The 23,875-nt window shown below is 37.6% G+C and overlaps 1 protein-coding gene across 10 annotated transcripts in view; it reads left to right on the top strand.

The window, feature by feature from the left end:
• GRIA4 (glutamate ionotropic receptor AMPA type subunit 4) overlaps positions 1-23,875 on the top strand; it is a 668,265-nt gene that overhangs the window by 516,951 nt on the left and 127,439 nt on the right. For all 10 annotated transcript variants that reach the window (XM_027979123.3, XM_060399629.1, XM_027979122.3 and 7 more), the window contains one exon: positions 14,253-14,306. In XM_027979123.3, coding sequence (XP_027834924.1) covers positions 14,253-14,306 — 54 coding nt within the window. The remainder of the gene's footprint in view (positions 1-14,252; positions 14,307-23,875) is intronic.

The following is a 23,875-nucleotide window of genomic DNA, read 5'->3' as shown; positions in this document are numbered from 1 at the left end:
TAGAATGAGTTTGGAAGTTTACCTTCCTCTGCAATTTTCTGGAAGAGTTTGAGGAGGATAGGTGTTAGCTCTTCTCGAAATTTTTGGTAGAATTCAGCTGTGAAGCCATCTGGACCTGGGCTTTTGTTTGCTGGAAGATTTCTGATTACAGTATCAATTTCCGTGCTTGTGATGGGTCTGTTAAGATTTTCTATTTCTTCCTGGTTCAGTTCAGGCTCTACTACAAAGCCACAGTCATCAAGACAGTATGGTACTGGCACAAAGACAGACATATAGATCAATGGAACAAAATAGAAAGCCCAGAGATAAATCCACGCACATATGGACACCTTATCTTTGACAAAGGAGGCAAGAATATACAATGGAGTAAAGACAATCTCTTTAACAAGTGGTGCTGGGAAAACTGGTCAACCACTTGTAAAAGAATGAAACTAGATCACTTTCTAACACCGCACACAAAAATAAACTCAAAATGGATTAAAGATCTAAATGTAAGATCAGAAACTATAAAACTCCTAGAGGAGAACATAGGCAAAACACTCTCAGACATAAATCACAGCAGGATCCTCTATGATCCACCTCCCAGAATTCTGGAAATAAAAGCAAAAATAAACAAATGGGATCTAATTAAAATTAAAAGCTTCTGCACAACAAAGGAAAATATAAGCAAGGTGAAAAGACAGCCTTCTGAATGGGAGAAAATAATAGCAAATGAAGCAACTGACAAACAGCTAATCTCAAAAATATACAAGCAACTTATGCAGCTCAATTCCAGAAAAATAAACGACCCAATCAAAAAATGGGCCAAAGAACTAAATAGACATTTCTCCAAAGAAGACATACGGATGGCTAACAAACACATGAAATGATGCTCAACATCACTCATTATTAGAGAAATGCAAATCAAAACCACAATGAGGTACCACTTCACACCAGTCAGAATGGCTGCGATCCAAAAATCTGCAAGCAATAAATGCTGGAGAGGCTGTGGAGAAAAGGGAACCCTCCTACACTGTTGGTGGGAATGCAAACTAGTACAGCCACTATGGAGAACAGGGTGGAGATTCCTTAAAAAATTGCAAATAGAACTACCTTATGACCCAGCAATCCCACTTCTGGGCATACACACCGAGGAAACCAGAATTGAAAGAGACACATGTACCTCAATGTTCATCGCAGCACTGTTTATAATAGCCAGGACATGGAAACAACCTAGATGTCCATCAGCAGATGAATGGATAAGAAAGCTGTGGTACATATGCACAATGGAGTATTACTCAGCCGTTAAAAAGAATTCATTTGAATCAGTTCTGATGAGATGGATGAAACTGGAGCCGATTATACAGAGTGAAGTAAGCCAGAAAGAAAAACACCAATACAGTATACTAACACATATATATGGAATTTAGGAAGATGGCAATGACGACCCTGTATGCAAGACAGGGAAAGAGACACAGATGTGTATAACGGACTTTTGGACTCAGAGGGAGAGGGAGAGGGTGGGATGATTTGGGAGAATGACATTCTAACATGTATACTATCGTGAATTGAATCGCCAGTCTATGTCTGACGCAGGATGCAGCATGCTTGGGGCTGGTGCATGGGGATGACCCAGAAAGTTGTTATGGGGAGGGAGGTGGGAGGGGGGTTCATGTTTGGGAATGCATGTAAGAATTAAAGATTTTAAAATTTAAAAAATAAAAAACTAAAATTAAAAAAAAAATTTAAAAAAAATAAAAAAATTAAAAAAAATAAATAAACTATTACTGCTCAGAAAAAAAAAAAAAAAGAATACACCTACACATGGAACAATTCTTGCAGAGCACCTGATAAACACTAGTAGAGGAACTCAGACACCAAAAAGACAAGAAAGCTCCCCATGTAAACATGCAATATGGGAGAAAGAAGAAAGGACAAAGAAGAGGAGAGGAAGTGAGATAGCACCCACACTCTTGAGGGGATAGAAGTAGAGGAGTGTGTCCCCCATATGGGAAAGCCCCCTCAGCAGAAAAAGATGAGCTAGGACAGAGGGGAATATTCAAGAGCTTGGAGGCGAGCACAGCAACCAGTCTTTCGTAGGCAGAGTAGAATAAGACCTACACAGAGGGTGCAAACACAGCCTTGGATATCCCAGATAGAGACATTTGTACCCAATGCGGTCAGGACCTGGGTGCTGAAAAGTGGGGTTTAGAGAGCAGACCCAAGGGGGGGTGGGGGTGGGGACTACTGTTAGCTGAGAGGAGACAGACTTAGGGAATGGGAAAGAGGAACTCTGCAACTGAAAATGCTCCTGGAGGAAGCACAAACCACCAGAAAAATGAAGCACAATTGTTGTCGTTCAGTTGTTCAGTCATGTCCAACTGTTTGCAATCCTTGCATGGACTGCAGCATACCAGGTTTCCCCATCCTTCACCATCTCCTGGAACTTGCTCAAACTCACACCCATTGAGTCAGTGATGCCATCCAACCTTCTCATCCTATGTCATCCCCTTCTCCTCCAACCTTCAATCTTTCCCAGCATCAGGGTATTTTCTCATGAGTCAGCCTTTTTCATCAGGTGGCTAAAATACTGGAGTTTCAGCTTCAGCATCAATCCTTCCAATAAATATTCAAGATTAATTTCCTTTAGGATTGACTGGTTTAATCTCCTTGCAGTCCAAGGGACTCTCACATGTCTTCTCCAACACCACAGTTCAAAAGCATCAATTCTTCAGTGCTCAGCCTTCTTTATGATACAATTTTTAAATTCATACACGACTACTGGAAAAACCATAGCTTTGACTAAGTGGACCTTTGTCAGAAAAGTAATGTCTCTGCTTTTTAGTATGCTGTCTAGGTTGATCATGACTTTCTTTCCAAGGGGCAAGTGTTGAGTGATGCACAGACAGAAGGGCTGCCACTGCAGCTTCTCTCCCCACACACTGGCACCTGCCTCTCCTTGGCAACAGAGAGCTCTCTTGCCAGCTCTCTCTTGCTTGCAGCCACTGAAATCCCACATATCCCATCCCCACTAGGGAAGGCTCTTGAGCTCTGGAACATTCTTGAGAGTAGATACTTGTGGGTGGCCCACTTGCAGATATTGAGCTGAAACCCCAGCTGAGTCCCAGGGACATTGCAACTAAGGAAGAAAAGCTGAAATCTCTCCTCATAAATTGTGGAATTACACCCCTGTGACTGGCTTTGTAAACTTAGTCCCTGCAGAACATCTGAACAGTCAATGAGTGCTCTTGCAGGTGAGATGGGTCTAGCTTTAGCAGTTGGATTTTGTAAGTACATATATGCAAGGAACGGGCCAGGTCAGAATCTGAGCTGTCCCTATAGAGCTCACAGTGGGTCCAGATCTATGATTACTGCAATCCCAGGACCTGACTTCAGTGTATCTATGCTGGTGTCCTGGTGAAAACAATGCCTGAGAGGCACCAGGGTCAATTGCCAGCATACCCACGATTAAGGTGGAGCCAAGAGCATTACCAACAATAGATTAACTTGTGAGCTCATACAATGGGTGAAAGGTGACATAACAAAACACATTTTCAGGTGAACAACTCCAGAGGAGGAATTCTCAGTGGCTTCTCTCCCAGGGGCAGTGCTCCAATCCCACCTACCTCACACTGCAGATCAGAAACCCAGCTAAAAGACAGATCTGAGGGCCTCTATTCAGCTGACTAGGGAGCAGACACTACCTTTGATGAGTGCTGACAAACAGAGCAAAGGGGAAGTTCTGCTCAACATCCAGGGAATGCTCCAGTCACCACAACATCAGTCAAATACCTTATCAAGTTAATAATGGCCAGTGTATGCTGAGGAGAGGTGGTGGACATCCATATTATAAACAGCTCTCTCTCACACACACAAACACAAAGTTAAACCCAAGCAGACTTCACAGGAACATTCCCACATAAAAATAACCCTTCAAGACTTTCTGAAGGACTGGAGTTACAAGAGGAACCCCTGAAGCATTTAGCTTTGAAGACCAGCAGGATTTGAGGGCAAGAGACCCATAGCACTGGGGGAAACAGATACTCTTCTTGGAGGGCAGACAGAACTTATCACAGACACTGGTACTCAGCACACACACGCACACAAACCTCCAGATGAACTGATGTTAGATTAATTTATGTGAATTGGAAAGTCTCCTGGAAAGGCAGAAGTTGGTTGTAGTTCACCAAGGAGATGAGGACATTGGTAGCAGATGCTCCAGAGAATTACTTAGGATGAGATCTCTAGGAGGCCCCCATTTTGATGCCAACACTGGACCCTGCCCAACAGCCTACAGGCTCCGGTGCTGGAATGCCTTACACCAAACAACTAACAAGACAAGAAAACGTTGTGCCCATCATTAGATAGGCCGCCTACAGTCTTACTAAGCTCACAAGCACACCAAAATGCACCTCTTGACATTTCCCTGCCCACCCATGGGACAAGACTCAACCCCACCTACAAAAGGGAAAGCACCGGCTACCCCTTCCATCAGGAAGCCAACACAAGCCCCTGGACCAACATCACCAACCAGGGGTCAGTCACCAGAAGCAACAAGAACTACAATCATTCAGCCTGTGGAAAGGAGACCACAAACAGTTAAGATGATAACAAAATGAAATGACAGAGAAATGCATTGCTGATGAACAGCAAGATAAAAACCTACAAGAAGAATGAAATTTAAAGGCTATAGACAATATACCAAGGAATGAATTCAGAGTAATTACAGTAAAGACGATCCAAGATCTCAAAAAAGAATGGAAGTACAAACTAAAGAGATAAAAGAAATGATTAACAAAGAAATAAAAGATTTAAAGGAGAGACAAAAAGAGATGAATGACACAATAATAGAAAATTTTAAATGCATTGTAAGGAATCAATAGTAGAATAATTGAGGCAGAAGAATAAATAAATGAGTTAGAGGACAGAGTGGTGTGTGAAAGTAACTGCCATGGAATAGAATAAAGAAAAAAGAATGAAAAGAAATGAGAATAATCTCAAAGGCCTCTGGGACAACATTAAATGCAACCTTCATAGTATAGGGTGCCAAGAAAAAGAGGATAAAGGGCCACAAAAAAAAATCTGAAGAGATTATAGTCAAAAACTTCCCTAACATGCGAAAGGAAATAGTCACCCAAGTGCAGGAGGTGCAGAGAGTCCTATAAAAGATAAACTCAAGGATGAACATGCCAAGATTAATATTAATCAAACTATCAAAAATTAAACACAAAGAAAAATATTAGAAGTAACAAGAGAAAAGCAACAAATAAATAAAGAGGAACACCTATAAGGTTATTAGTTGAGTTTTAAATTTTAAGCAAAAACTCTGGAGGTCAGAAGCAAGTGGTACAATATGCTTCAAATGATGAAAGGGAAAAACCTACAACCAAAAATACTCTACCCAGCAAGACTTTCATTCAGATACCACAGAGAAATCAACAGTTTTCAACATAAGCAAAAGCATCAATAGAATAGCATTACAACAAATCCTAAAGGAGCTTCAGTAGAAAGGGAAAAAAGAGGCCACAATGAGAAACAAGAAAATTACAAATTGGAAAGCTCACTGCTAAAGGAAAAATTATATAATAAAAGTAGGAAATCACAGATACACAAATATACTATCAAAACAAGCAATCATAAGTAAAGCAGAGTATAAATGTGGGAAATTGCAATTGCACTTGAAATTAAGATATCAGCAACTTAAAACAACCTTATTTGTATATAGACTGCTAAATCAAAACCACGTGGTAAACGCAAACCAAAAAATCTACAATAGGTACACATTAAGAAAAAACAACCCAAACACAGCACTTAAAATGGTCATCAAGCCACAAGAGAAGAGAACAAAATGGAAATGGAAGGAAAAGCACCTACATAAAGAAACCAAAAGCAGTTAAGGAAAGTGATAGTAGGAACATTCTTATTTACAATTACCTTAAATGTGAATGGATTAAAGGTTTCAACCAAAAGGCTGAATGGATACAAAAACTAGGCTCATATATATGCTGCCTACAAAAGACCCACATCAGACCTGGAGACACATACAGACTGTAAGTGGGACGGTGGGAAAGTATTCCATGCAAATGGAACTTGAAAAAAAAAAGCTGGAGTAGCAATAATCATATCAGAGAGAATGGACTTACAAACTGTTGCAAGACACAAGAAAGGACACTATATAATGATCAATGGACCAATCTAGGAAGAAGATATAACAATTGTAAATATATATACATCCAACCAAGCAGCACTTCAATAAAGAGGGCAAAACCTAACATCCATAAAAAGATAAATTCACAGTAATACAATAACAGTGGGAACTTTAGCATCCCATTTACACCAATGGATAGATCATCCACAGAGAAAATTTAATAAGGAAACACAAGCCTTAAATGATACATTAGACCAGATAGACTTTGGTATTTATAGGACATTCCATCAGAAAGCAGCGCAACACATTTTCTTCTCAAGTGCACATGAGACATTTTCCAGGATAGATCACATCTTGGGTCACAAATCAAGTTTAAGAAAATTGAAATCATATCAAACATTTTTCTGACCACAACACTACAAAAATAGAAAACAATTACAGGAAAAAGATAAAATATATATATTTAAAAAAAAAATAGAGGCTAAATGATATGTTACTAAGAGGGAGAGGGAGAGGGTGGGATGATTTCGGAGAATGACATTCTAACATGTATACTATCATGTGAATTGAATCGCCAGTCTATGTCTGATGCAGGATGCAGCATGCTTGGGGCTGGTGCATGGGGATGACCCAGAAAGATGTTCTGGGGAGGGAGGTGGGAGGGGGGTTCATGTTTGGGAATGCATGTAAGAATTAAAGATTTTAAAATTTAAAAAAAAAAAACAAAAAAAAAAAAAAAAAAAAAAAAAAAAAAAAAAAAAAAAAAAAAAAAAAAAAAACAACCAGTGGATCACTGAAGAAATCAACGAGGAAATTTTTAAAAATACCTGCAAATAAATGACAAAACCTATGGGACACAGCAACAGTAGTTCTAAGATGGAAGTTTAGAGCTATAGAATATTACCTCAGGAAACAAGAAAAATCTCAAATAAACAACCTACCTTATACCTAGAGCAACTAGATTTAAAAAAAAAAAGATCAAAAACAACAAAAACCAAAGTTACTATTAAGGTTGATGGAAAAGTAATTGTGATTTTTGACCTCAAATTTAAAATAATCAAAACTAGGCTCAAATACATCTTTCTTAATCAAAATAGGAACCATTACAATCAACACTTTTTTTGCTAATGAGAAATAAGTTTGTTTCTTCCTGTAGCACATAAGTCCATGCATTAGAAATCAACAAACTCTTGGAAAGAATTTTCTGCATCTGGCTGGTTATAGAAGATTTTCGCTGAAAAAAAAAAAAAAAAAAAAAAAGGATGTCCAGATGCTTGAAGAAGTGGTAGAAGGTTGGCAAGAAGTTAGGTCAATATGTCGGATGAGACAAAAACTTCTAGCCCGATTTGTTCAACTTTTGAAGTTGTGTGATGTGCACTGGTTGTGTGATGTGCAGTCAAGCATTGTAGTGGAGAAGAATTGGACCCATTCTGTTGATCAATGCCAATTGTAGGCATTGCAGGTTTCAGTGTATCTCGTCTATTTGCTGAGAATGCTTCTCAGATGTAGTGGTTTCCCGGGGATTCAGAAAGTTGTAGTGGATTGGACTAGTAGCAGACCACCAGTGACCATGACCATTCTGGGGGGAATGGTTAGCTTTGGGAAGCTCTTTGGAGTTTCTTTTTGGTCCAACCACTGAGTTGGTTATTATCAATTGTCATAAAATCCTTTTTTTGCCCTACATCACAATTTGATTGAGAAATGATTCATTGTTATTGTGTAGAATAAGAGAAGACAACACCTTAAAGCAATTTTTGTTTGTTTCTGGTCAGCTCATGAGGCACCCACTTATTGTACTTCTTCACCTTTCCAATTTGCTTCAAATGCTGAATGGCCATAAAATAGTCAGCACTGAGTTCTCCAGAAACTTCTCATATAGTAGAAAGATGATCAGCTTTGATGATGAAGACTCGCAGTTAATCATTGTTAACTTCCAATTGCTGGCTACTATGCTCCTCATCTTAAAGGCTCTTGTCTCCTTTGCAAAACTTCTTCAACCACTGCACTGTTAAGTTCGTTAGCAGTTCTCAAGCCAAATGTATTGTTGATATTGTCACACACAAGAAAAAAAGGAGAGAAATCAAATTAGCAAAATATAAATGAAAAAGAAGAAGTTAGAACTGACACTGCAGAAATAAAAGATAATAAGAGAATACTACAAGAAACCATATGCCAGTGAAATGGACCACCTGGAAGAAATGGATGAACTCTTAGAGAAGTACAACCTCCCAAGACTGAATCAGAAAGAAATAGAAAATATGACCAGACAAATCACAAGCACTGGCATTGAAACTATGATTAAAACCTTCCAACAAACAAAAGTCCAGGACCAGATAGCATCTAATTCTATCAACTACTAAGAGAGGAGTTAATGGTTATCCTTCTCAAACTCTTCCAAAAAATTGCAGACAAAGAAACACTCTGAAGCATATTCAAGGAGGCCACCATCACCCAGATGCCAAAAGTAGACTAAGATATAACACACAAAAAAAGAAAATTATACACCATTATCACTTATGAACATAGACACAAAAATCATCAACAAAATATTAGCTAACCAAATCCAAAAACACATCAAAAGAATCATACATCATGTTCAGGTGGGATTTATTCCAAGAATGTGAGGATTCTTCACTACACACAAATCAATCTATGTAATATGCCATATTAACAAATTAAAAAATGAAAGTCATATAATTATTTCAATAGATGAAGAAGAAGCTTTCAACAAAATTCAACATCCAGTTATGATTTTAAAAAATTTCTCCAGAAAGTGGGCATCAAGAAAACATACCTAACATAATAAAAGTCGTATATGATAAAAACCACAGCAAACATCATTTTTAATAGTGAAAACCTGAAAGAATTCCCTCTAGGATTAGGAACAAGACAAGGGTATGTACTTTCAATGCTTTTATTCAACATAGCTTTGGAAGTCCTAGACATGGCAATCAGAGAGGAATAAGAAATTAAGTGTAAGTTGGAAAGGAAGTAAAAATGTCAGTTTTTGCAAATAATATGATACTACATGTAGAAAAATCCTAAGGATACTACCAAAAATTACTAAAGCTCATCAAGGAATTTGGGGAGGTTGTAGGATGCAAAATTAATACACAGAAATGTATTGCATTTCTATACACTAACAATAAAAGATCAAAGGAGAAATTACAATCCCATTTGTTCTCGTATTAAAAAATAAAATACCTAGGAAAAAACTTACCAAATGAGGCAAAAGAACTATACTCAAAAACTGTAATATATTGATGAAATAAATAAAAAATGACACTAATAAATGTAGAGATATACCATGTTCCTGGATTTGAAGAATCAATATTGCTAAAATGACGATAGTCTCCAAGGCAATAAACAGATTCAATGCAATCCCTATTAAATTACCAATGGCAATTTTCATAGACTTGGAGCACAATATTCTACAATTTTTACTGAAACATCAAAGACACTAAATAGCCAAAATAATCTTGAGAAAGCATGACAGCTGGAGAAATTAGTCTCCCTGACTTCAGACTATACTCCCTCAAAACAGTATTTACAGAAAGATAGAAATATAGATCAATAGGACAGAAAATTCAGAGATAAACCCATGTACCTATGGTCACCTAATCTATGACAAAGGAGGCAAAAATGTATAATGGAGAAAAGACAGCCTCTGCTATAAGTAGTGCTGGAAAAACTGGACAGATACATATAAAAGAATGAAATGTAAAGACTCCCTAATACCACATATAAAAATAAATTCAAAATGGATTAAAGATCTAAATGAAATGCCAGACACTATAAACCTCTAAGAGGAAAACATAGGCACAACACTCTCTGACCTAAAAATGAAAGATTTTTTTTTTTGATCCACCTCTTAGAGTAATGGAACAAAGCTAGTGGAGGTGATGGAATTTCAGTTGAGTTATTTGAAATCCTAAAAGATGATGCTGTGGAAGTGCTGCACTCAATATCTCAGCAAATTTGGAAAACTCAGCAGTGGCCAGAGGACTGGAAAAGGTCAGTTTTCATTACAATCCCAAAGAAAGGCGATGCCAAAGAATGCTCAAACTACCGCACAATTGCACTCATCTCACAAGCTAATAAAATAATGCTCAAAACTCTCCAGGCCAAGCTTCAGCAATACAGGAACTGTGAACTTCCAGATACTCAAGCTGGTTTTAGAAAAGACAGAGGAACCAGAGATCAAATTGTCAACATCCGCTGCATCATCAAAAAAGCAAGAGAGTTCCAAAAAGTATCTATTTCTGATTTATTGACTATGTCAAAGCCTTTGACTCTGTGGATCACAATAAACTGTGGAAAATTCTGAAAGAGATGGGAATACCAGACCACCTGGACTGCCTCTTGAGAAACCTGTATGCAGGTCAGGAAGCAACAGTTAGAACTGTACATGGAACAACAGACTTGTTCCAAATAGGAAAAGCAGTACATCAAGGCTGTATATTGCCACCCTGCTTATTTAACTTCTATGCAGAGTGCATCATGAGAAACACTGGGTTGAAAGAAGCACAAGCTGGAATCAAGATTGCAGGGAGAAATATCAATCACATCAGATACACAGATGACACCACCCTTATGGCAGAAAGTGAAGAGGAACTAAAGAACCTTTTGATTAAAGTGAAAGAGGAGTGAAAAAACTAAGAAAACTAAGATCATGGCATCTGGCTCCATCACTTCATGGCAAATAGATGGGGAAACAGTGAAAACAGTGGCTGGCTTTATTTTGGAGGGCTCCAAAATCACTGCAAATGGTGAATGCAACCATGAAATTAAAAGACACTTACTCCTTGGAAGGAAAGTTATGACAAACCTGGACAGCATATTAAAAAGCAGAGACATTACTTTGCCAACAAAGGTCCATCTAGTCAAGGCTATGGTTTTTACAGTAGTCATGTATGGATGTGAGAGTTGGACTATAAAGAAAGCTGAGCACCAAAGAATTGATGCTTTTGAACTGTGGTGTTGGAGAAGACTCTTGAGAGTCCCTTGGACTGCAAGGAGATCCAACCAGTCCATCCTAAAGGAGATGAGTCCTGGGTGTTCACTGAAGGACTGATATTGAAGCTGAAACTCCAGTACTTTGGCTACCTGATGCAAAGAGCTGACTCATTTGAAAGGACCCTCATGCTGGGAGGGATTGAGGGCAGGAGGAAAAGGCTCATGTTGGGAGGGATTGAGGGCAGGAGGAAAAGGCTCATGTTAGGAGGGATTGAGGGCAGGAAGAAAAGGGGATGACAGAGGATGATATGGCTAGATGGCATCACTGACTTGATGGATACGAGTTTGGGTAAACTCCAAAAGTTGGTGATGGACAGGAAGGCCTGTGGTGCTCTGGTTCATGGGGTCATAAAGAGTCCAAGACTGAGCAACTTAACTGAACTTAGAGTAATGGAAATAAAAATAAATAAATGAACTTAAAATCTAATTAAACTTGAAAGCTTTTTCACAGCAAAGGAAGCCATAAGCAAAATGAAAAGACAGCCCTCAAAGTTGGAGAAAATATTTGAAATGAAGTAAATGACAAAGGATTAATCCTCAAAACATACAATGAGCTCACACAGTTGAATATCAAAAGAGAAACAGCCCAGTCAAAGTATGGGTGGAAGATCTAAATAGAAATATCTTCAAAGAAGACATACAGGTGCCCAAAATCATATAAAAAGTTGATCAACATCACTAATTATTAGAGAAATATAAATCAAAACTACAATGAGGTATTGTTTCACAATGGTCTGAATGGCCATCACCAAAAAATCCACAGACAATAAATGCTGCAGAGGATATGGAGAAAAGGCTATGCTCCTACACTGTTAAATGAAAATTGTTGCATCCACTTTGGAAAACAGTAAAGAAGCTTCTAAAAAAATTAAAACGAGAGCTACCATAGTATCCAACAATCCCACTCCTGGGCATGAGATACACTATAATTCAAAAAGATACATGTACTCCAGTTTTAATTGCAGGATTATTTACAATATCCAGGACATGGAAACACTCTAAATGTCCATCAACAGAGCAATGAATAAATAAGATGTGGCACAAATACAATGGAATATTACTCCACCAAGAAAAAGAACAAAATAATGCTATATGCAGGAACATGGATGAACCTAGAGATTGTCATACTGAGTAAAGTAAGTCAGACAGAGGAGGGTAAATATCGTATGATATTACTGATATGTGGAATCTGAAACAAAACAAACAAAAAAGTACAAATGAACAGTTTTACAAAACAGAAATAAAGTGTAGAAAATAAATTTATGGTTACTTGGGCTTCCACCCAGGCAGGGGAGGGATAAATTGGGAGATTGGGATTGACACATACACACTACTATATACAAATAGTAAATACCTACTGCATAGCACAGGGAACTCTTCTCAATACTCTCTATTGACCTATGTGGGGAAAGAATCTAAAGAGTGGATAAATATATTTGTATAACTAATTCTGTTTGCTCTACAGCAAAAGCTAGCACAACATTTTAAATCAACTATACTCCATAATTTTTTTTAATGGATTAGACTTTGCAAAATAGAAAGTAGATTTGCAAAATAGATTGGTAGGAGAAGAAAGAGCAGGTGGGAGTTTAAAACAGAGGGGACTTACATGAGGTCAACTTGGTTCTGGTTAAAAGCCAACCAAGGATTGAAGTAGAATGTAAAGTCTCATTTAGTGTATCTTTGGCTTCCAGATGCTTTCTTTCTCAACCCTTAAATACGATAAGTTGTTTCTGGTGCTGGCCATTTTGTAATGTGTCAGTCCTGCACAAATTAACCCCAATCTCTCAGAAATAAGCTTTATACCTGCATGAAAGTGTGGTTATGTGGAATGAATACGAATGAAAATGAGAACCATATCATAGGTCTCTAGTTCACAAATAATATATGGAATAAGCTGGTACTTACTAACAGTAATCTTCACAAGGAATGTCTGATTGAAGTTTTGCTCAAACATTTCAGAGATTATCTAAACATTTCATTAAATTAAATATTTTTAGTAATTAAACTTGTAAAACTAGTATGGAAACTTTTGAAATACTGGATATAACCAATGCTTTAATCTGTAATGCTGTGCAAGCTTCAGAATAAAGCTACTTCTGCTATCATGAAAATTATAATAAATAAAATAAAATAGCTTTCCTGTGTTTCATACACATCACTAATTTATAAAAAATTATTTTAGAAGATATTAAACTATCAAAAAATCAGGTTTTTTAATGATAAAAGTATATTAAAATATATTTTATTGATATCTTTGTAGATACCAATGAGTCTACAAAGCAGCTCATTAGTAACTGCCATTAGACTTTTATCTAAAAAGGAATTTCAACATTGCAAAATAAGAATTTTAGTTTCTAATATAGAAATAAAGTTATACTTTTTTAAAATTGAATTACTTTTTCCTAAAATTCCTTATTCCTAATTTTCTAAACATTTCTAAAAACATTCATTGAAAAAATAAATATAGCAGAAGTAAAGGTCTTTTGATGTTGATTTATCCTTCTTCTTTTTACTATAGTAAACTATTGCTACATCCACAGGTGAGCAGGAATTAAGTAAGTATCCACATTATCTAAAGAGAGATACTGTGCCTTACAAAAGTCTTTACTTGATTTTCAGGACAACAATCCAATCTACTCATAGAAAATCATTCTCACAGGTGAAAATATCTAACAGTCTATCATGAATTCCTGTAAATTATCAGTATATTAAGTATATCTAAATTATTTAAACCAAAAAAACTTTCTTATGTTGAACTATTCTGTTTTAGAAATATATGAAAACTATTGGTTTGCTTCATAGCATTGTCATTTTCATTGAGGGAATTACAGCATAGTAGTTTTCTGAATAATATATAATGACATTTTTGGCATTTATACAGTAAGATTGAATTTTTTTATTTTACTTAAACCACTTAATTTCTAAAGTGGCTTATGAATTTCTTTTTATTAGAATAAATTACTTTTACAAGAAAAAATATTAATATATTATTCTATTATCATGTTTCCATGTGAAATTATGCTGCAATGGTTAAAATTCTTTTTTAAAAATATAATCATTCAGTAGAGTTAAATTTATTGCCTCGTATTTTCTTATATCTTCACAGATTGTGAGTGTTGGAAAGCACGTTAAAGGCTACCATTATATCATTGCAAACTTGGTAAGAACTCCTTATTTTCTACTTTTCATAAGAATTGTTCAGACAGTCAAGATCATGTTAACCACACCTTAAAACAGTACTGTAATAAATTGTTAAATTACAGTATCTATTAAGCTTTTTAACAACACATAGGATGATACTTTTATGTGTTCACAAAAAAGTGTTAAGAAATAGAGAGTTTTATTTAAGACTATCTGAAGGTTATGATAATAACCTAGGGGATAGTATTTTGGAAATCTTTGAGGACTGTTCTTCCCATTAGAGGTCAAAGAAACAAGATTTTCTGCACAACCAAGAGATAAAAGTATAAGTTTTTGAGTTAAAGAGTTATGCATCCAACTAACATTGACATGAGCTTCTCTGGTGGCTCAGTGGTTAAGAATCTGCCTGCCAATGCAGGAGATGGGGGTTCAATCACTGATCTGGGAAGATCACTTGGAGAAGGAAATGGCAACCCACTCCAATATTCCTGCCTGGGAAATCCAATGGACAGAGTTGCCTGGTGGGCTACAGTCCATGGGGTGGCAAGGAGTCATACACATTGGCAATTTTTTTGGTTGTGTTGTTTGTTTGTTTTTGTTTTTGTTTTAATATAAATGTATTTATTTTAATTGGAGGCTAATTACTTTACAATATTGTAGTGGTTTTGCCATACATTGACATGGATCTGCCAAGGGTGTACATGTGTTTCCCATCCTGAACCCCACTCCCACCTCCCTCACCATCCCATCCCTCTGGATCATCCCAGTGCACCAGCCGCAAGCACCGTGTATCATGCATCAAATCTGGATTGGCGATCCTTTTCACATATGATAATATACATGTTTCAATACCATTCTCCCAAATCATCCCACCCTCGCCCTCTCCCACAGAGTCCAAAAGACTGTTCTATGCATCTGTGTCTCTTTGGCTGTCTCACATGTGGGGTTATCATTACCACCTGTCTAAGTTCCATATATATGCGTTAGTATACTGTACTGGTGTTTTTCTTTCTGATTTCCTTCACTCTGTATAACAGACTCCAGTTTCATCCACCTCATTAGAAATGATTCCTATGTATTCTTTTTAATGGCTGAGTAATATTCCATTGTGTATATGTACCAGAGCTTTCTTATCCATTCGTCTACTGATGGACATCTAGCTTGCTTCCATGTCCTGGCTTTTATAAGCAGTGCTGCGATGAACATTGGGGTACACGTGTCTCTTTCAATTCTGGTTTCTTCAGTGAGTATGCCCAGCAGGGGGACTGCTGGATCATATGGTTGTCCTATTTCCAGCTTTCTAAGGAATCTCCACGCTGTTCTCCATAGTGGCTGTACTAGTTTGCATTCCCACCAACAGTGCAAGAGAGTTCCCTCTTCTCCACACCCTCTCCAGCATTTATTGCTTGTAGACTTTTGGATAGCAGCCATGCTGACTGGTGTGAAATAGTACCTCACTATGGTTTTGATTTGCGTTTCTCTGATGAGTGATGTTGAGCATCATTTCTTGTGTTTGTTAGCCATTGGTATGTCATCTTTGGAGAAATGTTTATTTAGTTCTTTGGCCCATTTTTTAATTGGGTCAATTTTTTTCTGGAATTGAGCTGCAGGAGTTGCTTGTATATTTTTGAGGTTAATTCTTTGTCAGTTGCTTTGTTTGCTATTATTCTCTCAATCTGAAGGCTATTTTTTCAACTTGCTTATAGTTTTCTTTGTTGTGCAAAAGCTTCTAAGTTTAATTAGGTCCCATTTGTTTATTTTTGCTTTTATTTCCACTACTGTGGGAAGTGGATCATAGAGGATCCTGCTGTGATTTTTGTCAGAGAGTGTTTTGCCTATGTTTTCCTTTAGGAGTTTAATAGTATCTGGTCTCATGTTTAGATCTTTAATCCACTTTGTGTTTATTTTTGTGTATGGTGTTAGAAAGTCTTCTAGTTTCATTCTTCTACAAGTGGTTAACCAGTTTTCCCAGATTCACTTGTTAAAGAGATTATCTTTTATCCATTGTATATTCTTGCCTCCTTTGTCAAAGATAAGGTGTCCATAGGTGCGTGGAGTTATCTCTGAACTTTTTATTTTGTTCCACTGATCTGTATTTCTTTGTGCCACTACCATACTGTCTTGATGACAGTAGATTTGTCAGTCAGTCAATCAGTCAGTTCAGTCGCTCAGTCGTGTTCAACTTTTTGCGACCCCATAAATCGCAGCATGCCAGACCTCCCTGTCCATCACCATCTCCCAGAGTTCACTCAGACTCACGTCCATCGAGTCCATGATGTCATCCAGGCATCTCATCTTCGGTCGTCCCCTTCTCCTCCTGCCCCCAATCCCTCCCAGCGTCAGAGTCTTTCCCAATGACTCAACTCTTCACATGAGGTAGCCAAAGTACCGGAGCTTCAGCTTTAGCATCATTCCTTCCAAAGAAATCCCAAGGCTGATCTCCTTCAGAATGGACTGGTTGGATCTCCTTGCAATCCGAGGGACTGTCAAGAGTCTTCTCCAACACCACATTTCAAAACCATCAATTCGTCGGTGTTCAGCCTTCTTCACAGTCCAACTCTCACATCCATACATGACCACAGGAAAAACCACAGCCTTGACTAGACAGAACTTAGTCGGCAAAGTAATGTCTCTGCTTTTGAATATACTATCTAGGTTGGTCATAACTTTTCTTCCAATGAGTAAGAGTCTTTTAATCTCACGGCTGCAATCACCACCTGCAGTGATTATGGAGCCCCAAAAAATAAAGTCTGACACTGTTTCCACTGTTTTCCCATCTAGTTCCCATGAAGTGATGAGACTGGATGCCATAATTTTCATTTTCTGAAAGTTGAGCTTTAAGCCAACTTTTTTGCTCACCTCTTTAACTTTCATCAGGATGTCTTTTTAGCTTCTCTTCACTTTGTGCCATAAGGGTGGTGTCATCTGCATATCTGAGGTTATTGATATTTCTCCTGGCAATCTTGAATCCAGCTTGTGTTTCTTCCACTCCGGCGTTTCTCATAATGTACTCTGCATAGAAGTTAAAGAAGCAGGGTGACAATATACAGCCTTGACGTACTCCTTTTCCTATTTGGAACCAGTCTGTTGTTCCATGTCCAGTTCTAACTGTTGCTTCCTGACCTGCATACAGATTTCTCAAGAGGCAGGTCAGGTGGTCTGGTATTCCCATCTCTTTCAGAATTTTCCACAGTTTATTGTGATCCACACAGTCAAAGGCTTTGGCATAGTCAATAAAGCAGAAATAGATGTTTTTCTGGAACTCTCTTGCTTTTTCCATGATCCAGCAGATGTTGGAAATTTGATCTCTGATTCCTCTGCCTTTTCTAAATCCAGCTTGAGCATTAGGGAGTTCACGGTTCACATATTGCTGAAGCCTGCTTGGAGAATTTTGAGCATTACTTTACTAGCATGTGAGATGAGTGCAATTGTGCGGTAGTTTGAGTATTCTTTGGTATTGCCTTTCTTTGGAATTGGAATGAAAACTCAACATTTTCCAGTCCTGTGGCCACTGCTGAGTTTTCCAAATTTGCTGGCATATGGAGTGCAGCACTTTCACAGCATCATCTTTCAGGATTTGAAATACCTCCACTGGAATTCCATCACCTCCACTAGCTTTGTTCATAGAGATGCTTTCTAAGGCCCTCTTGACTTCACATTCCAAGATGTCTGGCTCTAGATGAGTGATCACATCATTATGATTATCTGGGTCGTGAAGATCTTTTTTGTGCAGTTCATCTGTGTATTTTTGCCACCTCTTCTTAATATCTTCTGCTTCTGTTAAGTCCATACCATTTCTGTCCTTTTTCGAGCCCATCTTTGCATGAAATGTTCCCTTGGTGTCTCTAATTTTCTTGAAGAGATCTCTAGTCTTTCCCATTCTGTTCTTTTCCTCTATTTCTTTGAACTGATTGCTGAAGAAGGCTTTCTTATCTCTTCTTGCTATTCTTTGGAACTCTGCATTCAGGTGTTTATATCTTTCCTTTTCTCCTTTGCTTTTTGCCTCACTTCTTTTCACAGTGATTTGTAAGGCCTCCTCAGACAGCCATTTTGCTTTTTTGCATTTCTTTTCCATGGGGATGGTCTTGATCCGTCTCCTGTACTATGTCATGAACCTCAATACTCATTTTCACTATATTGATTCTTCTGATCCATGAACATGGTATATTTATCCATCTATTTGTGTCCTCTTTGATTTTTTTCATCAGTGTTTTATAGTTTTCTATATATAGGTCTTTTGTTTCTTTAGGTAGATATATTCCTGAGTATTTTATTCTTTTCATTTCAATGATGAATGGAGCTGTTTCCTTAATTTCTCTTTCTGTTTTCTCATTGTTAGTGTATAGGAATGCAAGGGATTTCTGTGTGTGAATTTTATATCCTGCAACTTTACTATATTTGCTGATTAGATCTAGCAATTTTCTGGTGGAGTCTTTAGGGTTTTCTAGGTAGAGGATCATGTTATCTACAAACAGTGAGAGTTTTACTTCTTCTTTTCCAATCTAGAGTCCTTTTACTTCTTTTTCTGCTCTGATTGCAGTCGCCAAAACTTCCAAAACTATGTTGAATAATAGCGGTGAGAGTGGGCACCCTTGTCGTGTTCCTGACTTTAGGGGAAATGTTTTTAATTTTTCACCATTGAGGATAATGTTTTCTGTGGGTTTGTCATATATAGCTTTTATTATGTTGAGATATGTTCCTTCTATGCCTGCTTTCTGGAGGGTTTTTTTTTATCATAAATGGATGTTGAATTTTGTCAAAGGCTTTCTGTGGATCTATTAAGATAATCATATTGTTTTTATCATTCAGTTTGTTTATGTGGTGTATTATGTTGTTTGATTTGCAGATATTGAAGAATACTTGCATCCCTGGGATAAAGCCCATTTGGTCATTGTGTATGATCTTTTTATTATGTTGTTGGATTCTGTTTGCTAGAGTTTTGTTAAGGATTTTTGCATCTATGTTCATCAGAGATACTGGCCTCTAGTTTTCTTTCTCTGTGGCATCTTTGTCTGGATTTGGTATTAGGGTGATGGTGGCCTCATACAATTAATTTGTAAGTTTACATTCCTCTGCAATTTCTTGGAAGAGTTTGTGTAGGATAGGTGTTAGCTCTTCTCTAAATTTTTGGTAGAATTCAGCTGGGAATCCGTTTGGTCCCGGGGTTTTGTTTGCTGGAAGATTTCTGATTACAGTTTCAATTTTTGTGCTTGTGATAGGTTAAGATTTTCTATTTCTTGCTGGTTTGGTTTTGGAAAGTTGTACTTTTCTAAGAATTTGTGCATTTCTTCCAAATTGTCCAATTTATTGTCATATAGTTGCTGATAGTAGTCTTTTATGAGCCTTTGTATTTCTGTGTTATCTGTTGTGATTTCTCCATTTTCATATCTAATTTTGTTGATTTGATTCTTCTCCCATTGTTTCTTGATGAGTGTGGCTAATGGTTTGTCAATTTATTTATCTTCTCAAAGAAATAACTTTTAGGTTTGTTAATTTTTGCTATGGTAACTTTTGTTTCTTTTACATTTACTTCTGCCCTATTTTTTTTTTTTTAGTTTTTTATTTTTTAAATTTTAAAATCTTTAATTCTTACATGCGTTCCCAAACATGAACCCCCCTCCCACCTCCCTCCCCACAACATCTCTCTGGGTTATCCCCATGCACCAGCCCCAAGCATTCTGCACCCTGCGTCAGACATAGACTAGCAATTCAATTCTTACATGATAGTATACATGTTAGAATGCCATTCTCCCAAATCATCCCACCCTCTCCCTCTCCCTCTGAGTCCAAAAGTCCATTTTACACATCTGTGTCTTTTTTCCTGTCTTGCATACAGGGTCGTCATTGCCATTTTCCTAAATTCCATATATATGTGTTAGTATACTGTATTGGTGTTTTTCTTTCTGGCTTACTTCACTCTGTATAATTGGCTCCAGTTTCGGTTTCTTTCCTTCTACTAACCAGCGTTCTTTTTTCTTCCTTTTCTAATTTCTTTAAGTGCAGAGTTACATAGGTTATTTATTTGACTTTTTTCTTGTTTCTTGAGGTAAACCTGTATTGCTATGAAACTTCCCCTTCAGTTCAGTTCAGTTCATTTGCTCAGTCATGTCCGACTCTGCGCAACCCCATGAACCGCTGCACACCTGGCCTCCCTGTCCATCATCAACATCTGGAGTCTACCCAAACCCATGTCCATTGAATCAATGATGCCATCCAATCATCTCATCCATTGTCGTCCCCTTCTCCTCCTGCTCTCAATCTTTCCTAGCATCAAGGTCATTCCAGTGAGTCAGCTCTTCACATCAGATGGACAGACAACTGGAGTTTCAGCCTCAACATCAGTCCTTCTAATGAACACCCAGGACTGATCTCCTTTCGGATGGACTGGTTGGATCTCCTTGCACTCCAAGGGACCCTCAAGAGTCGTCTCCAACACCACAGTTCAAAAGCATCAATTCTTCGGTCTCAGCTTTCTTTATAGTCCAACACTCACATCCAGACATGACCACTGAAAAAACCATAGCCTTGACTAGATGGACCTTTGTTGGGATAGTAATGTCTCTGCCCTTTAATATGTTGTCCAGGGTGGTCATAAATTTTCTTCCAAGGAGTAAGCGTCTTTTAATTTCATGGCTGCAATCACTATCTGCAGTGATTTTAGAGCCCCCAAAATGAAGTCTGACACTGTTTCCACTGTTTCCCCATCTATTTGCCATGAAGTGATGGAGCCAGACGCCATGATCTTAGTTTTCTGAAGGTTGAGCTTTAAGCCAACTTTTTCACTGTCCTCTTTCACTTTCATCAAGAAGCTCTTTAGTTATTCTTCACTTCTGCCATAAGGGTGGTGTCATCTGCGTATCTGAGGTTATTGATATTTCTCCCGGCAATCTTGATTCCAGCTTGTGCTTCTTCCAGCCCAGTGTTTCTCATGATGTACTCTGCATATACGTTAAATAAGCAGGGTGACAATATACAGCCTTGATGTACTCCCTTTCCTATTTGGAACCAGTCTGTTGTTCCACATTCAGTTCTAATTGTTGCTTCCTGACCTGCATATAGGTTTCTCAAGAGGCAGGTCAGGTGGTCTGTATTCCCATCTCTTTCAGAATTTTTCACAGTTTCTTGTGATCCACCTCAGTCAAAGGCTTTGGCATAGTCAGTAAAGCCGAAATAGATGTTTTTCTGAAACTCTTGCTTTTTCCATGATCCACCAGATGTTGGCAATTTGATCTCTGGTTCCTCTGCCTTTTCTAAAACCAGCTTGAACATCGGGAAGTTCATAGTTCACGTACTGCTGCAGCCTGGCTTGGAGAATTTTGAGCATTACTTTGCTAGCTTTTGCAATGAGTGCAATTGTGTGGTAGTTTGAGCATTCTTTGGCATTGCCTTTCTTTGGGATGGGAAAGAAAACTGATCCTTTGCAGTCCTGCGGCCACTGCTGGATTTTCCAAATTTGCTGGCATATTGAGTGCAGCACTTTCACAGCATCATCTTTCACATCAGCAGCACTTTCACAGCATCACAGCATCAAAGCAAAAACAATACCCAGTTATGGATGTGACTGGTGATAGAAGAAAGGTCTGATGCTCTAAAGAGCAATATTGCATAGGAATCTGGAATGTCAGGTCCATGAATCAAGGCAAATTGGAAGTGGTCAAATGATGTTAGGAAAACTGTATATTCACATGCAAAATGTCTGTTTTTATTCCTATATTGATTGGTTTACTGTAGCTTTATAATAGAGTTTGAAACCTGGAAATGTACTGCCTCCAGCTGTTCTCAATTTTTCTTTCTGATTGTTTATACTATTTAGAAATACAACTGGGTTTTATATATTAATAGAACATTAAGAACAGCTGGAGGCATTACATTTCCTGGTTTCAAACTTAATTATAAAGCTCCAGTAATCAATATAATATTGGAATAAAAAAATCATGTAGATAAATGGTGCAGAATATAGAGCCCAGGAATAAATCCCAGCATATATGGACAGTTAGCTTTCAACAAAGGAGTCAAGAGTATACAATGAGGAAAGGATAATCTCTTCAATAAATGATGTCAGGAAAACTGAATATTGCCATGCAAAAGAATGAAAATGGACCTTTATACCGTATACAAAAGATAATTCAAAAATGGACTATTGAAAACAAGATCTGAAACTGTAAAACTCCTTGAAGAAAAACTAAGGGGTAATCCCCTTGACATTGGTACTAGTAATAAGTTTTTGGATTTGAGACCAAAGCACAAGCAACAAAAGGAGAAATAAACAAGTGGGACTATGTCAAATGAAAAAAGCTATTACACAGCAAAGGAAACCATCAACAAGTCAAAAAGACAATCTACTGAATGGGAGAAAATATTTGATAACCATCTATCAAATAAGGGATTAATATATAAAATATACTAAGAATTTTTACAACTCAATAGCAATAAAACAACTCATTTAAAAACGATGTTTGGCAGAAACTAACACAATTCTTTAAAGGAATTATCCTTCAATTAAAAACTAAATGATTTTTTTTTAATGGGCAAAGGACCTGACAAGACATTTTTCTAAAGGCAAACAAGTTAATAATATGCAAAAAGATGCTAAACATCATTAATCATCAAGGAAATGCAAATCAAAACCACAATGAGATATCATCTAAGATTTGTTAGGATGGTGATTACCTAAATAAGTAAATGGAAATATAAATTTAGGTGAAGATGTAGGTGCAGGTGCAGGTACAGATGCAGATGCAGAGATAGAGGCGGAGATGGGGCTAGCTAGGTGGCACTAGTGATAAAGAAACTGCCTGCCAATGTAGGAAACATAAGAGATATAGATTTGATCCCTGGATTAGGAAGATCCCCTAGAGGAAGGCATGACGACCCACTCCAGTATTCTTGCCTGAAGAATCCCATGGACAGAGGAGCCTGTAGGGCTACAGTCCATAGAGTCACACAGAGTTGGACATGACTGAAGCGATTTATCAGGCATGCCCATGCATAGATGTAGATATGTATATATTACACAGACACACACACGGGCATATTATGCAGCCTTAAAAAAAGAAAGAAATCATGCCTTTTGTGACAACAATGACAAAACTGGAGGGCATTATGATAGGCGAAATAAGACAGACAGTGTAAAATAATATGACATGGTATCATGTATGGGCTTCCCAGGTGGCACTAGTGGTAAAGAACCCGCCTGTCAATGCAAGAGACTCAAGAGAGGAGAAAGATGGCAACCCACTCCAGTATTCTTGCCTGGAGAATCCCATGGACAGAGGAACCTAAGGGGTACAGTCCATAGGGTTGCAGAGTCAGACACAACTGAAGCAACTTAGCAAACATGCAGGCATGGTATCACTTATATCAGATTTTTTTTTTTCCAAATCACCTCATAGAAACAGAATGATGGTGGCTAGGGGCTAGAGGGTGGGCAAAATAAGAAGTAAGTAAATTATTATAAATTTCCAGTTATTAGGTGAAAAGATCTTAGGATTTAGTGTATAACATGTTCAATACTATTCATAATAGTATAATACTGAAATTTGCTAAGATAGTAGAACTTCTGTTCATCACAAAAAAAGGAGAAAATGT

Source organism: Ovis aries, chromosome 15 (genome assembly GCF_016772045.2).
Source record: "Ovis aries strain OAR_USU_Benz2616 breed Rambouillet chromosome 15, ARS-UI_Ramb_v3.0, whole genome shotgun sequence".
Lineage (NCBI taxonomy): Eukaryota > Metazoa > Chordata > Mammalia > Artiodactyla > Bovidae > Ovis > Ovis aries.
This window is presented reverse-complemented; position numbering and strand designations above follow the sequence as displayed.